Below are 16,741 nucleotides of genomic sequence, written 5' to 3' on the forward strand. Positions count from 1 at the left end.
TAACTTAGTCCAAACCAGATGTTTTTATTCCCTCGCTCTCTATAGAGGCAAATGAAAAATAAAGAAAAGGGGGGAGGCCAAGTGAGAAAGCAAAAGCCCTTCTCGTTTTTTTTTTTTAATGTCTTCCTCTCTTCACTCTAGATAAAAACAACAGGCCTCTCAGTGGGTTCAGGGTGTTGTCCTCTCTGGGCCAGGAATGCTTTCTTCTATTCCCGGGCTCCGTCGCTGTCTGGGGAGCGATGAGACCTCCAGGAGTTGCTCTTTAACGGTAGCTGAGTTTTTCTGACGACTCGCCCGCTGCGTTTACTTAACCTCTCTCTCTCTCTCTCTCTCTCTCTCAGGGGATTGAGAATTACTTTTTAAAATGTAAAAAAGATGCAGCATCGGTGCATCAGGCTGCAGAAACGGGACAAAACTCACATCTGGATAGTTTGAAACGAATGTGATTGATGCACATCCTCTGATATATGTTTATTATTTTAACTTTATATAAATCTCTCTCTCTTTTTTAATCTTTAAAATATTCACCATGGTGTTTTACGGGTTTGACATAATTTGTTTTACGATTATGACCTTTAATGCGTATTTCTGCCCACGTCAGGGACACGTCATAGATTTGATGACATATGTTTCTGTTCTCCTGACATATTAATCAGTTAGATGTCAGATTCTTCCTCCTCCAGAAACTTTGAACATTTTGAAGCATAAACACTTAATAACGATCTAATTAAATTGTATCCATCGTCAGCACTTGTCAATCATTCAGTGCTCACATATAAGAGCAGAAACCCACACTGTGAAATACAGTGATATTATTATTAATGAGTGTTCGTGCCTGTTTGCTGCAGGTGAGGCATTTCCTCCCCATAATGACGCTGGAGTGTTGGAGGAATGAGCTTGTCAATTACACGCTGCAGTGAGAAGAGCCCGAGGGCCCCTGGGGCCCCGCAGACCCACCGACTGAAAAACTCATTAAATAAGACATTTAGGAGAGACTAATTAAGAGAGAAATTATCGTCAGCTGAAGTCGACTCCAGGGAAACGCCGGTGAGACTCATGGCGGCTGAGCGAGCGTCAGGTTGACCCACCTTCAAGATGTTGACGTAGGGGACGCCGTCATGGCCGTAGCGACTCCCGTTGACCTCAATGTGTTTCAGCCACTGGATGTGCGGCTGGGCGTCGCTGTAAACTTTGCAGTGGAACTCCACGTCGCTGCCCAACACCACCGTCTGATTGGCCGGGAGGCCCGCCTGGAGGATGGGCCTGTGAGGGGAGCGCTCTGAGAGAGAGGAGGAGGAGGAGGAGGAGGAGGAGGAGCCATTAGTACAGAATGATGCGCTGCAGGAAATGTCGTTTTTTTAAAATATATTTTCTTCCATTAACAACACTCGTGGGTTTTTCAAACCACTTGTGTATGTTAATTTATTCGCTGTTTACACAGAAGCAGAAGGGAAAGTAAATGTTTCCGTGTTGTTTACCTAGAACATCCAGCTGGTAGGTGTGGGTGATGGTGCCGTACTTGTTCTGAACTACGCAGGTGTAGTTCCCCCGGTCTGATGGCACCGCGCTCTCCATCACCAGACTCCACTGCTGGTGTCTCAGCTGAGGGGAGACAGAGGGGAGACAGGGGGGGGGGGGGCAGAGAGAGGACAGTCAGTATCTGAACACATCTCAGGGGGAGTCTGGTTTTATTTGCAGGCTATTTGACAAGCAACACAGTTTTTATTTCATATTTCCTCCATTTGTTAGGAAAAGATCAAATGAAAGTCTCCGAAGGTTTCAGACGGACACTGAGGAAACTAAGGAAGAAATTGCAGATGTGTAAATAAAATTGCAGTTTAAATGTGGATATAATCACAACCTCGTTCTATTTGTCGAGACGAGGTGAGTGAGCGCCCTGGCCAGAGACGACCGTCCTCTCCGGCCTCTGATCTGTTCCTGCCTTTGATATAAAACATCACAGAGCGGCCAGGACGGTAAACAAGAGCGTGCTGTGTGCAGCGTGTTTAAATTGAAATACAACCTCAGCTTCCTTTTATCAATTGCAAACCGCTTGATACGGAACAGCCACGAAGAGGAGGAAACCATTTTTCGACAAGATGGGAAAACGGTTCTGCATTTGCCCACAGCACCAAATAAATGGGCCGGTGATTTACGCATTGTGAAAAAACAGAACAGCCGAGGTGGATGTGGTTCTGTCGGAGGAGAAGTGTCACGTCTGCCTGGAAAAGGTCGTGGAAGAGACGTGGGCAGGTTGGAAAGACTTCATATAATTTTTTTCAGCTGCCTTGCGTTGTTTAGAAACTCTCTGATGTACTATTTATTTTTACAGTTTGCATTCATGTTTAATTTCAAATGTTAAAATGCAAAAAAAGCCAGATGACATGCAGAAATATCACAGGACATATACAGGCAAATCTTAAAGATGGAAAATGGCTTGATGATGAGAGAGTGCACACCTCTGCCAAGGCTAACGACCTGTTTTGCCACGAGAAAGAAAGTGAGAAAGAATCTGCTGGATAACAATAACAGGTTCTGTTCTTTTTTCTAAATTTAATGGAAATCGGTTCAGTGGATTTTGAGTAATCCAGCTGACGGACAAACAAACGGCAATGAAAACGACGACAGCATTAAAAACAGCAAAGCCTCCAATGATATAAATAAACGTTTGACTATTTTTATAAGCTCAGCTCGGTCAGTTTTCTCCTCCTGCACCGAGGCAGGGTTTTATTTTGCACCTCTTGGTTCCACTGTGCCAGTCGAGACAAATCCGTCCCTGGAGAGTGGAAGGGTGAATCTTGCGTAGTGATTCAGACCAGGTGTGTCTGGACGGAGGCAGCGCTCAGACGCTAACGTGACAGATTCAGAAGCTCAGGGGGCGGAGCCAGCGAGCGGCTCGGCCCAGCGAGGCGAGAACCGAGAACCTGCTACGCACTGATGGGCCGTCTCCACGGGTCGAGAGAGGGACGACCCCGGCAGCTTAAGTGGAAACATGCCATGCAGACGCTGCTGCCGCTCGGCTCGGCGCTCTGCTCACGGCTGCCAGACGAGCACGGCGTGAACTCCTCCGAAGGAGGTCAGAATTACTAAAGACGGGAGTGAGTGATGTCAACAAGGAGGCTATTCAGGGTGGAACCCTTCACATCACCTGCGTAGGAAAATGTGCTGGACCCAGAGAGGGCTCAGTGTTTTCACAAACCTTTCACCCCACGTGTTGAGGTAACTGGCCTTTCACACAATGTATACATTTGTAGGTGGAGGATCACACCCTCCTCCTCCTTCTCCTCCTCCTCCTTCTCCCTCTGTCTTGCCGTTTACACTCCTCCACTCTCTCTCACTCCCTCTCTCTCTTGGAGGCGCATGCGGAAAATAATTCAACAGTGTAAATATTATGCCTGTGTGTGCTTTTTGCAGTTGCATGGTAACATAGACCAGGCTGCCCGCTCAGCGCTGGCAAATGGGTTTTCAGAGCGGCTGGCTCCACCCCGTCTACCCCTCTCCGAGCCCAGGAGTCAAACTGAAGTCAATGGCTGCTCTCATGAGCAGATGAGTGACGCCTTGTGCTGTGGTCGCCGAGCTCGAGTTGAGCGGAGAGAGGGGGGGAGAAAAAACAGCAATGCACAAGGGGCTCAGCTGAAAGGTGGTAAAATACGAGCTAGGAGTCGGTTTGAAGAGGCCGAGACCACCAACAGAAACAGAGGGATTCTGTGAGCAGTTATTTATGTCTTTAAAGAGCCTGAGTTTTATAATAACCAGAGAAAGTTCCCTGTAGTCTGAAGTCTGTTTGTTTATATTTACTTTAAAGTGAGACTATCAGAAAAAACTGTCTCTGAATTCATTCTACTGTTACACTACATTTTAACATTATTAACTCCCCATTCTCCAATAACTGTTATTCGTGGGAACAGTGTTATACTCTCACTAACTATTGTTTCACACGCTCTCACTGAATTGATTGTTTAGTAACTCTAATCTCCGAGTGACATTTCTACTTCAATTTCCCCTCCGTCTTTCCATCGGCACATTTAATTATTTTCTCCGAACATGCCGCCTGCTTTTATTGCCGTGTTGCACCGGCTAACCCCTGTTGAACCTGCGGCATTAGCCCCGAAACGTGATAATCCCATCCATTCCAATCGTGCCAGATTCCAAACAGAATTAAATTATTAAGGAGCTTACAGTAGAGTCATACGAGGCTTTAAAGGTTTTATGGCTTTGGCCGTGGACCTGCAGAAGGGCACCAGCCATGGGAATGGACAGAGAGTCTCACACTGCAAGAAGTGTGCATCCGAGGGAGACGTGTAACCAGCGTGTATCGTCCGTGCATGAAGGGAAGAGGACAAAGGGTTTGGATTCAGAGTTTGGTGCATGAAACATCTTGGGACACATTTAGTGATCGGCCTTGTTTTGAGATGTTTGTACTTTCCTCAGCGAGTCTGCCATGGACAACAGACAAGTTGCTTCACTCTATTGATAGATTCGGTTATTTTAATCCAAACACACGAGTTTAAAGTCTCGGGCCGCCAACTCAAACGACTTGTCAAAGACACAGACAGTTTTTTTTTGCAGCGGAGCAGTTGTCTGAGAAAACACAGGAAGCGCCGCTCCCTTTACAGTCCGAACCCGCCGTCTTCACCTCGCAAAATAGCCCCGTCAGAACCAGCGGGGGCCAGTTACCAGAATTTATGGCCGCGTCAGAGCGGACCAGTGGCCCGGATCTGTGCTACCGTCTAATTTGACCCACAGAGAAGGAGGAAGCAGATAGAGGCGGCCCGGAGGACTCGCTATTAAAGCTGGGAAAGTTTGTGGGTCTATTGACTTTGACTTTGGCTCGACACACCACTGCATCAACATGGAGGAGAAAACCAAATCTAAAACCAGTCTTTTGATATGTGTGGTGTGTTTGGGTAGAGCGGCAGGGGAGGGAACGCGAATGACCATAACGGGCCTTAAATTAAAAAGAGTCCAAAAATAATCTTGCAAAGTGTAGAAATTCCTCGGCGGCCGACGGGGAGACTCACAATCCGGGGCCGCGTTAAACTCTGGACGGGAAAAACAAGGATTTAAAGTGCTTAAGGTCTTAAAAAGCAACAGTGTGGAGCCGGTTTAAGGGCCCGGCCTCTGAAACCTGTCAAAACAGGGATTGATAAACCAGTTAAGCTCAGGGCGACCTGGACGGAACGAAACACAATAATTACTTTGTCAACTTTTGTCTTGCTTGTGCCGGCGCAGTTTAGCATGAGCACAATAAAATCCCGTTGGCAGCATACAACAGCATTGGTTTTGCCTGTCAAAGACTCAATGGGCCGGTGACACGCCCATCTCTCCCCACCTCCATCTGATGGCTCAATAGAGAAGGCGACCTTTGACCTCCGAGGCACCGAGGCTCCGAGCGCCACCGTTGTCTGGGGGCGGTGCACAATGCTCCGGCACGTCGCCCCTGCTGGAATTTTATTTTCCACTTTACAAATGAGCCACACATCCCATTTACCGTTTTCATTTGGTTGCAACGAGCGTACGGTTGAGTTCTCTGTGTTGCATCTCAATGGACTTACAAAGTGCCTGTGAGATGAGGATCCACAGACTCTCAGGTGAAAAGGACTCGCTCGTCACGGGGGTTTGAGGCCATTTGTACGACGCCATCGATCAAAAGCAGCTTGGGTTTTATTTTTCCCACTTATCTCTCGTCAGAAATGATCTCATCACGCTGCAAAGTGTTCAGGAATATGGAGAATACTCATCTATCTGTGGACTAACTGTCTGTGCGTCCGTGGCTCGTACATCTCGAGAACCGTTCATCTCAGCGGCTTCACACTCGCCGTGTTTCCTCTTTAGGGCCCAAGGAAGTGATACGTTCAATATTCATAAACCTTTATTAATCAGGTACTGAGTTGAATATGTCTTCTTCTACGTCCTACGATAAATTGCCACAGCGGTCGACAACCGGCGGTCCAAGGCCACTAATGTCTGTCCTGCCAGATAATGAGATTATGTTTATTTCACCATATCGGACAGAAACAGACATTTACTGGTGTTGATCTCCGTTATGGCAACAACATTTACAGAATCACTTCCTCTTTAGCAGTGTGTCTACAAAGTAAAAGCTTGTCTTTTTTGTTGCAATGCTCTATATGGAGTGTAATTACAGAGCTTTTATTTTGTGAAAACAAACAAGAGCAGCTCAGTAAATCATTCAAACTTAAAGCCAGTTTCACCACAGGCGAAACAAACGGCTCATTCCGAACAGGCAGGTTCCGAACGAACTGCACTAGTTTAACTGGAACTGAAATCTGGATCGATGAGCTGCTGTGATCTCACATCTCCCACTCAAACAACTGTCTCATTACAGTCCGGTCTCGTGTGGTTATTTCCTCGCAGCCTGGTGTCATCTGCACGTGATTTAATAAAAAGCAAACACAGTGGACAGCCGAGCCTGGAGAGCTCCGGAGCGCAGACTTCTCACATCAGCGTTTCCTGCCGCTCTCACAAAGCTGCAGGGATCTAATCAAACTGTTCAGATACAGAATAATTAAGGGATGAATACAGACTGATTTACCGGGGCTCCTGCTTCACACACAAAAAGAGATCTTCTTTATGTCGATGTAAAATGTCTCCAAATGGTTTGTTTGCATAATTTAACATCATTGCTGCATATTTGCTCTGAGTATTTTCTTTGCTCTTGTTGATAAAGTCACCAAAGTGGCAGCAGACGGACAAACGTGGATCTGAGACATCGACAGACACGTTTTCCACCTAAATACCAACAGCTCTCGTTGTGCCGCTTCATTTGAATGAACTCGCAGACGAGCAAAGCAAATTTCAAGGTCAGGGAATTACCGAACTGCTGCGTCCGCTGGCTCCAAGTCCATTTCCTCTTTTCATTTGGTCTATTCTGCCCTGAAGTATCACATTGGGATCTATTTGCCAGAAAAGTACACGTAGCTCTCGTTGAAGTCTTTATACGAATGCTTGAAAAAGCCCATTTGTGTTTGATTACGAGTCGATTTACAGAACTGAAGTTTTTGTCCTTTCTTCAAGGATAAAAGTAAAAGCTCCATCTCCGCCGGTGCCATTTAATCTCACATTCAGCTTTCAAATAGGTGCAACACTTTGCTCGACTTGGAGAATCCTCTCCACTCGACTGGAACATGTCGGGAACGAGGGAAACGATCTGCCTGAAAGTGCTGTAATCTTCTGTCACATCTCCTGTACATTTGTGAAGACGTGAACCTGATGTCTTGGAGCTTTTGAACATGAATGTGATTTTGACGCCGTGTTTAAGGAACAAAAGGAGAACACAGTGTTTCCCTAGAGAAGCCACTGTCAACCACCGGGGGACTGGAGGCGGGGAAATGTCTCGATTCTTAAATGCATCTGTACTGATCAGCGAGGATCAGTTAGCGAGTCACTTCCCCGTCATGGACACACTCCCAGTCGGAGTAAGACGTGCGACAAAACCATCCCATCACTCGTCCCATAAATCAGACACGGTCGCTTTTCATTCTGTTGAAATTACCCATGGCTGTCAAATCAAAAAATGATCTTGTCAGTTCAGCGCGGACGTGAGAGGAGGGAGGCTTCACCTTGAGGTCCCGCTCGGAGGAATAGAGTCTTTAGAAGGCCATTGTCGGGCTGTCGGGGCTCAGGGCCCCCCCCCGCCCCCCCCCACCCGCCACCCATCTACCCCCCGACCCCGCCAGATGAACTCATCACAGGCAGATGTGAGGTCACGGGGGCTGTGACACGAGAGAGACACCGAATGTCTGTGCTGACGACAGCCCTGTGTAATGTGTCTGTCTCCACAACAACGACACAATCCTGTTTCTTATTTTGAAAGATTTAATATTTATTATGCTTTTGCTCTCTTTGCCACTGGGATGACTTCCCTTATTTATTTATTTTAATGGAGGCCAACGGGTATTTCAGAATCAGAATCATGTTTATTTCCAAGTAGGTTTTCACAAACTTACTTATACTATATTTAGCATATTTGCTTTGGTGTTTGGTGCATAACAAACATAGTCAGCAGAAAAACGAGGGGGGGGAAAGATTAAAGCAAATTAAAAAGCAAGTAGTGTAAAGAGAAAGACAGGAACCTTGAGTATGAAATAAGTAAAAAACGTATCAAAGTAAATATATATATATATATATATATATGATGTGCAAAAGGTCACAGATTGTGCAAGAAAAGTTTCTGCTGTATTCCTATTGGATGATATTTACACGTTTGCAGTTGTGGTGCAGCTGCTGATGAAAGTCTATTGAGTGAAATCAAATAAAGTGACCGACAGGTTAATGAGCATGTGGCAACGAACAAAAAGAGCTGAACGGTAACCACGTTAAAAATGAGGCGACGATATAATGATATCAGGCACATCACTCATTTTAATGGAAGTTAATGTGACTTTATTGTCAGTGCACAGATCTGTCAGAGCAGAAGTGGAGAGAGAAGCAAGTTAAGAAAAGAGTTAAATCTGTTTCTATAGAAAAAGGGGATTATGGAAAATTCTTGTTTTTCAAATATACTAAACCAAAATTATGTTTATGACAAGATACTCGGGTGAGTTGACTCTTTGACAGTTTGATGCAACTCAATAAGTCTCAGTGATTAAAGTTACTGATAAAAACACGAGTATGTAGACACTTTTTGCAGCGTGCTGGGTCAGCAGAGGCTTTGACATTACGACCGGGTGAAGACGCCCCCCCCCCCGGCAGTGTCACAGGCTTGTCTGTCACCCAACGCCCTGACTCTTAAGAGGGTGACCTCTTCGCTCACCTCCCTCAAGGGCGACAGCGGCCACATGGTGATTGGCTAACTGGATTTTAGGACCGCTCCGGGACAGAGGGAGCGAGGGAGGGAGGGAGCGAGGGAGGGAGCGAGGGAGGGAGCGAGGGAGGGATAACGTCTCAATAAAGACACAGAGAAGAAGTAAAGATGTAATAATCAACAGCTCCATCAGACTGAATGAATTACACATGTGCTGAAAGTACTTTTTCTTCTCTTGGACCCGGCCCTTCCATCGTCGGTGGTCTTTATTAGGGAATTTAAAGAGTGTCATGTAAAGTTGCACTTGTTCCAAAGGTGAAATCTTAATTACTACAGAAACTCTAACAAAGTTTGGCTGATGGGAATCAAAAAGGAGTCGAAGCCTGGAGGAACCGAGGGTGACAAGAAGACAAACGTCTCCATTAGAGCCAAAGATGAACTCGGTCAAGTCTTTTTATCATAAATATTCACGTACAATAAAAAGTAAAGGGCTTAAAAGGCTTAAAAGAATTAAGTCTGTAAGATACGTGAAGCTGCAGCTACTTGAAAGTGAAATTTAAGGGTCATTTCTTCGTGCCGAGATAAGTTAATCGTACTTTAAGCTGTGTTTTTGTGATTTACGTGGACCGACCCTTTAAAAGTCAATTACAACAAAAACAAAGGAAAGACATCTGCTGCTGGAATGAATCTTTCCAGGACGTCTGCGTAAAAAACAGATACGATGACATTTAAACACTTCACGACTCCGATCGTTCTGCTTTAAAGCGTCGCTGCCAAAACGTAACCACCGAGTTAACACACACCACAAACACAACATCTTCCTTTTGGTTGGACACTTACTGCAGCACCACGGCCGCCTGTGCTTTTCAGCCTGGGTGGCCGCGGTGGGAACCAAACCCACAGCGCCGCTCGGTGCCAAGCTCGACCCGCTGAGCTATACGGAGCGGAAAATGTACAGGAATTCGTCCCGGTGGCTTGTTGACAACTTATAGTGTCACATCTCACACCGACAACACAGGACAGGGCCAACAGGACCTCACATACTCTGTCAGGTCTCACTATGGAGAGCCAGCTATACATATCGCTGTAATTATATATGTATCGTCCCATAGGAGCATGTGTGGCACTAAATGGTTCCGTCTAACACGTGGAAACGACGCCAACAACTAACTTTTCTGCACAGAACCCGGAACTCGGACACTGTGGGATTCGGGAGGAGAAGCCGGAGATGTGTTGAACAGATGGAGTAAATATCTACGTGCCCTCGCTGGTCAGTTTGGGATTAATTTGCTGCGGAAAAACCGTTATCTTCAGCGAATCTCAATGCATGTGTACGCTGGAAGTCGGTGGAGGGCCGTTGCAAGTTGGGGCGTCCTGAGGGCTGGTGACAGGTGTGTGTGTGTGTGTGTGTGTGTGTGTGTGTGTGTGTGTGTGTGTGTGTGTGTGTGTGTGTGTGGGAGAGGGAGAGAGAGAGAGAGAGAGAGAGAGTGGGGACAGAGGGAGGGAGACAACTGCTGTTGGTCTGCTGGGAGCAGATGTTGGAGATCTCTGTAAACTGTTAATAGCTGCAGGATCTCATTACATTTAACCCTTTAAATCCAAAACCTCCACTGGGAGAAATGCCTCCTCCACCACCAGCAACACCAGCAACACCAGCACCACCAGCACCACGAATTCTCCACTTTAAAATCACTCCTTTGCCTCCCGGACGCTCTCTGACATGACGACAGACGCTAACGATTCTTTATAACAGTTAAATTAGATCAGTTTAGCTTTTGGTGGCGGTTTGAGCAGCGAACGGCAAGTTTAATTAGTTCTTCTGTGACACAAAAGGTTTAGCAGTTAATTGCCACTCTTGAAGTTGCGATGGCAGCTGCAAGGTTCATTTGTTCTTCTGCGACAGCGTGTTAGTGGTTTGTTGTTCGAAATCCACACAAAGAAAACACTTTAAATTGAAGGAGAAGTTCGTGGAAACAACAGCACGACCTTAAACTTCAATAAACTCCACAGTGCAAATCAGTAAAAGTGCTCAAATTAGCCTTCGTGCTGTAGATGTATATCTGACGAAATTGGTTTATAAATAAAATAAAACAAGTGTGGTTAAAGTGTTTACAATACACTGTAAAAAGTTACGCTAAAATGGGAATAGTTTGTAAAGTAGTGAGTTTCAAAGGAAGAGAATAGAGTAGAATTACTTTAATGGAGTTGCACAGTTTAAAATCCAGCTAAAGAAACAAACCAATAAATACGAGACTAATTCAACAATAAATACTTTAAAATAGAAAAGAAGGTTCTTATTTGTTATTGGCACAGAATTAATATTTGTTTATATTATTCTGCAAGTCGATGATGACTTTTAATTCCTTCATCGTCACGTCATCAAGACGTCGAGTTCGTGCTGAGATGGAGAGAGAATCAGACACAGGACGGAAAGATCCTGAAACAATTTACATCTCTGGACATAATTTAGCAATTACGATTGTTGTCAAGTTTAAGTTTATCTTGAAGCAAAACACAGGTTTCGAGTTGTTTGAATTCCGAGGTTCTGAGCACAGCCCGTTTGTCTTTTAATCCTCCAGCTCAGGGCTATTAAACCAACACAGGGGTAAACCGGGCCCCATTACCTAAAGCAGCCCCTTTCCACATGAGAGCCCAGTGTTTAGAGTCAATCCGATGACAAAACTGAGTCCAGCAGCTGTTTGCTGCGCCGCGTTACTGTCAACACTGAGCCATCACGCGAGTATGCATGTATCTGTGCGCCACTCTGATTTCAGCGCAGCAGTTTGAGCCTCTAAATATATTCCTGAGCGGAGGCCGGTCAGAAAGCCGCCGGGTCCCGAGGCACGATTTCTGACCTTTATTCACCGTGAGAAGAGAATTCACCGGAGGACGAGCACTTCTCACTATTCGCGTTATAGATATTCACACCGGGGAGCATCGCAACAATCAGCCTGATGGACACGCAGCAGCTCCACCCCGCTAGCATGGGATTAAGATGCCTTGCTAAAAGGTTTCTAATGTATAGGACACAGCATCGCCCTCTTCCAGGAAGATCTGGTGTGAGGACATGAATCTGTAAATCACAACCGTTAAAAGTTTGAAGCTCTCTCACCTTGATGCCGCCCATCCTCTGCTCCCCCTTGAACTCTTTGCCGTTCTTCAGCCAGTGGATGGTCGGCGTCGGGTTTCCGGCCGCAGCACAGCGGAACTTGACCGTGTTGGCGGCAGGAACGGCCAGAAGCTTCTTGTCCATCCGGTCGGGACGGGTCCAATAAGGAGCTTCTGTTTAAGAAACACAAAACAGGACGTTGCGTCAGTCATTGGAAACGAGGTCCAAGTCAAAGTTTCGAGTCAGATCGTGGGACTTTGGGGACGAGACGAGTTTTAAGTCGAGCTTCATGTCATTTGAGACAAACTTGGGTCAAATCTTAAATACGGTATCTCAAGACAAGTGCATATCTCGAATCATTTGATACAAGTCAAGCCCTCTGCAATAAAGTTCAGTCTCAAGACACCTGTCAAACATCACTCGAGATAAGTTCAAGTCAGGACTCGAGTAATGTGAGTGATTCTCAAGCGAAGGAGAGTCGGTCAGAGCGAGTCTCAAATCATTTCACAACACATATCAATTCATTTTCAATCAGCCCAAGTCATTCCAGATAAATACTTGTTAGAGTCAAGCCATCTGAGAAAAGCTCAAGTCTAAAATCAAGTTTGACGTAATTTAAGTCCAAGTCTTTCCCCGTGAACCAGAGTCAAAGCAAGTCTCCAGGTTTAAATCGGTTCTTTGAGAGCAAACTGATAGAAGAGGGCGAGTGGATCAGGTCTGAACAGTGTTCTCATCCTGCTGCCTGACGCTTTGTGTCTTTACGGGGTCACGGCTCAAATAAATCACGTCCCAGGTCGACAGTTTTGTGACTCGGGTCCGACTCGCTCGGCCGAGATGTGACATTTTCTCATCCCAACAGATTTATCCTCTGTTTTCCATTTTTTCTGACGTCTTCTAAGATCATAGAAACGTTGGGACGGACCCTCCAGGATCTTATATGTAATTGCTAAGAGATGGCACAGATGGTCCAGATTGGATGATTTATGGACTTTGCCCGGGCAGATGTGAGGTTCCACTGGAGGCCTCCGCTCACTGCTCCGATAAACAACAACCAACAGTACCTGGGACATTTACAGACAAACTTTCATCCTGTTTCACATTTACAAAGCTGAGAAATGTGACGCCGCCGTTGAAAAAGGTGAGTTTGAAGGATTTTCTTGAAATAGGAAAAGAGTTTGGACACATGCAGTATTTTCTGGAGTACGTTTTCTTTGCTACAGTCGGGATGAGACGTTTTTTTAACATTTTACTTACACCGCTGTGCAAAGAGATGCAGGAAAGTTCAAGATGCCCCCAAACGGTGTGAAACGCAGTTTGACGGGTTCTGAAAGAGCACAAAGCGGTTTGCGTGTTCCTCCCTCGCGTCTTCTTCCCTCGCTAACAATGCAAGAGTGGGTTTGGAATCGTTGGATCCTGAGGGTCTGGAAACCCGTCAGGGCGATTTATTGAGTTGCATTGAGAAGAGGACGGACAAAAGGGAGAGTAGCGAGTCAGAGAGGCCTATTGTTCCCGGTGTGTGGGGTGAGGAGGGTGAGGAGGGTGAGGGCAGCGGTGGGAGGCTCACTCTCTCTCTCGCTTTACTGGTCTGTGTGTGTTTCCCAGGACAAAAGCCGGGGAGGTGGCTGACCGGTCATCAGATGTCTCTTTTACACTCTAAATGCAGGAGGAGAGAGGGGAGCTAATTACCATCTCAATGTGTGTGTGTGTGTGTGTGTGTGTGTGTGTGGGTCAAACAAAGAAATCCTCACCCTCAAGCAACACACGGGTGGAGTTTATCTTAGGTGAGATGTCGAACCCAGAAAGTATAAATATACCTGTGTGTGATCATCTCTAAACTACCACGTGTGTGTCTCTGTGTGTGTGTCTGTGTGTGTGTGTGTGTGTGCGTGTGTGTGTCATAATGCCCGGGGAGCCCTGATATATTTCTGACACACATTTCTTTGGCTCCCGTCATGATACTTTGGCTTCAGCTTCACAGAGTAATTACAACCAGACCGAGAGAGATTGGACGATGAAAGACACAGACGTATCATCTTAGAAAGCAAACAAACACAACTTTGCTTCTATTGTGTGTGTGTGTCTGTGTGTGTGTGTGCGACTCCACTTGAGCAGCTGAACACTGCAGCCTGCTTGAGTTAGAGACTCCCCAGCTTGCAAAGACAAACACTCTGCACATGCAACCACACACACACACACACACACACACACACACACACACACACACACACACAGTCGCCGGGACTTCAGAGGACATTACACTGATTTCCTGATTTCCTCTAAATCAAACCTAATCCTAATTTAACCTTTAAACATGTCTTCACCTTGAAATTTAATGATTTACGTTATAGGGACTTGCATTTTGTCCCCACAAGGAAAAACAAGTCCCCGTAATGTGACCGTATAAACAGAGTTAGGTCCCCACAACACGGGTAAAATATGGATTTCACACACGCACATAGGTTTGTGCAGCTATCCTTATTAGGACTTTCACTCGTTGTGGACAATGCAGCACAACTAACTAACCAACTAATCAAACAACTAACTAACCAACGTCTACTGGTCCTGACAAGGTCAAAGTTAATGCTGGAAATGGTCCCTACAGAGGCAACAAATATGAGTACACACACACACACACACACACACACACACACACACACACACACACACACACACACACACACACACACACACACACACACACACACACACACACACACACACACACACACACACACACACCTTAAAAGGGAAATCTCTGTTAGATATCATTAGTTCTCTCTCTCTCTCTCTCTCTCTCTCGTCTGTCTCGGTGTATTTAGAGCGACACTGAGCGCAGTGTGAGACTCTCCGAGGCGCCTGAACACATTGTTTTCTTGGCATCATAATCAGCCACACACACACACACACACACACACACACACACACACACACACACACACACACACACACACACACACACACACACACACACACACTCTGTCAAACAAAAACACGCACTGAGTTTTTAAACAGTCTCTCTCCCGATGTGTGGTCCTCTTCCTCCTCCTCCTCCTCCTCATCATCCTCCTTCAGCCACTATGACGTTTCCAACCCAGAATAGACACCTGTGGGGATTCTGTCTCTGTTTCATCTCCATGGTTTTGTCCCAAAAACACTCGGAGACTAATTCCCCGAGCGGTGGCTGCTCGGCACTAACTCCTCTGCCTCCGCACACGATCACCAGGCAGTGGAACGGACTGGGCCGAGTCGTGATGTCTTCTTTTCAGCTTTACGAGCAGCTAAGTGGCTCTTGCTTTATTTCTGGCTGCTGAAGGGAAGTGGAAACTGCTGCGTGTGCTACCTGAACTGTCCTGTGCAGGAACTCCCTGCTCGTTATTTCGATAAACAATCGTTCATTCTGCAGAAACAACTGAGCAAGAGCTTTGGATTTCTGTTCTTGGATCGATGACAACGTGTTTAGTACTTGAAGTCGAGTTGTGACTAATAAGAACCAATCAGAATCAAAATTAAACATAATCAGCACAAATATATATATGAGATTGATTTAATTTGTGTTTTATATCATTGTATTACTGTCAGTTGTAATAAAAGAGCCAGAGTATTTTCATCCAGTGCTTAAATCTGTGTCTGTGATTGGCTCTTCTGAAGCTGACACACAGGAAAGCCTCTTCCAGTTCAGCAGCAGCGCTCGATATTTGATTTCATCGTGTTCTCCGTGCGCTCAGCAGACACAGGAATCCCATCCCATGTCTAATTGGCAGGATGGTATTTCCTCAGCAGAGGGGAGTGGGCTTCTCTGTTTGGTGGTGGTGGTGGTGGTGGTGGGGGGGCAGATACCCAGAAACCTCCACAGGGACGTAGTCAGCAGATAACCTGAGCCCGCGAGCTGTCACTACAGCGGAGGCCGCTTCACCATAACATGTTCCCTCGGCTCTGCGGGTACAGTGTCATGCGTGTCCACCTGTCAGCTGCGGAGGTTAACCGAGGAGGGGAATCTCTCCGGGAGCCTAAAAATACTCCAGCGTCTTCCTGCTCCGCTGTTTGTTTGGTTTACGCTCGATAACAGAGCCCGGAGTGTGGCTGCTGAGACCTCTGACACGGAGAGCGAGAGGTCAGTCAGTGGGAGGAGTCATGTGTTACATCGCAGCGACTGTGAAGCTTGAATAAAACTCTCTAACATCTCCTGACGACTGTTTTCTCTCCTGAGAGTCGGAAGCTTCATGTGTTTGTTCCATAGTTTCATGTGATCTGGTTAGTTTTGGTTCCACATTGTAATTTAGGGACTAAAGAGTTTTGTCTGACAAACGTACGACCTGTCGTCATCACCTACGTGGGCGGAGTCCACCTATACTTGACTCTGATTGGCTACGGCGTGCGTCTGACATCATGATGGTATTACTAGCAGCGTGAAAACGTACTTGGTTGGTTTTTGGATCACAATTATTGGAAAACTAATTATAAATCATTGGATTTTGGTAAAACTCCAGGAACCTTTAGAATGAACAGGTCTTTCCTTCCTTCCTTCCTTCCTTCCTTCCTTCCTTCCTTCCTTCCTTCCTTCCTTCCATGTGCATTGACTGAAATTCATGCATATCCAGATTTAAATACTTTTCTTAATCAAATAACAAATTTAAAGGACTGTGCATTGTCTTTGTACACAACGTTGTTTCACACACACGACAACACACACCCTGCAGCAGTCTGTTAACTTCCCCGCTGACTTCCTGCTGTGGCTGCGGGTCGGAGGAGCGTGACTGTGTCTCTCTATCTGCCCGACGTCAGTGCACCGGCAATTAGCTGGAGCAGGACACTCCACGGTGCCAACGGCCACAGCGCACGGGCCGTCAGCGCTCAGACACCGATCA

The 16,741-nt window shown here is 46.1% G+C and overlaps 1 protein-coding gene across 9 annotated transcripts in view; it reads right to left on the reverse strand.

Annotated features, from left to right (window-relative positions):
- Positions 1-16,741, reverse strand: part of fgfr3 (fibroblast growth factor receptor 3) — a 62,607-nt gene that overhangs the window by 17,930 nt on the left and 27,936 nt on the right. For all 9 annotated transcript variants that reach the window (XR_004612704.1, XM_034576180.1, XM_034576178.1 and 6 more), the window contains exons 4-6: positions 11,880-12,049; positions 1,479-1,602; positions 1,089-1,279 (exon numbers count right to left, since the gene is read on the reverse strand). Coding sequence is in view for 8 of the 9 variants with exons in the window: in XM_034576180.1 (XP_034432071.1) it covers positions 1,089-1,279; positions 1,479-1,602; positions 11,880-12,049 (485 nt within the window). In the remaining variant the exon portion in view is untranslated. The remainder of the gene's footprint in view (positions 1-1,088; positions 1,280-1,478; positions 1,603-11,879; positions 12,050-16,741) is intronic.

Source organism: Hippoglossus hippoglossus, chromosome 22 (genome assembly GCF_009819705.1).
Source record: "Hippoglossus hippoglossus isolate fHipHip1 chromosome 22, fHipHip1.pri, whole genome shotgun sequence".
Lineage (NCBI taxonomy): Eukaryota > Metazoa > Chordata > Actinopteri > Pleuronectiformes > Pleuronectidae > Hippoglossus > Hippoglossus hippoglossus.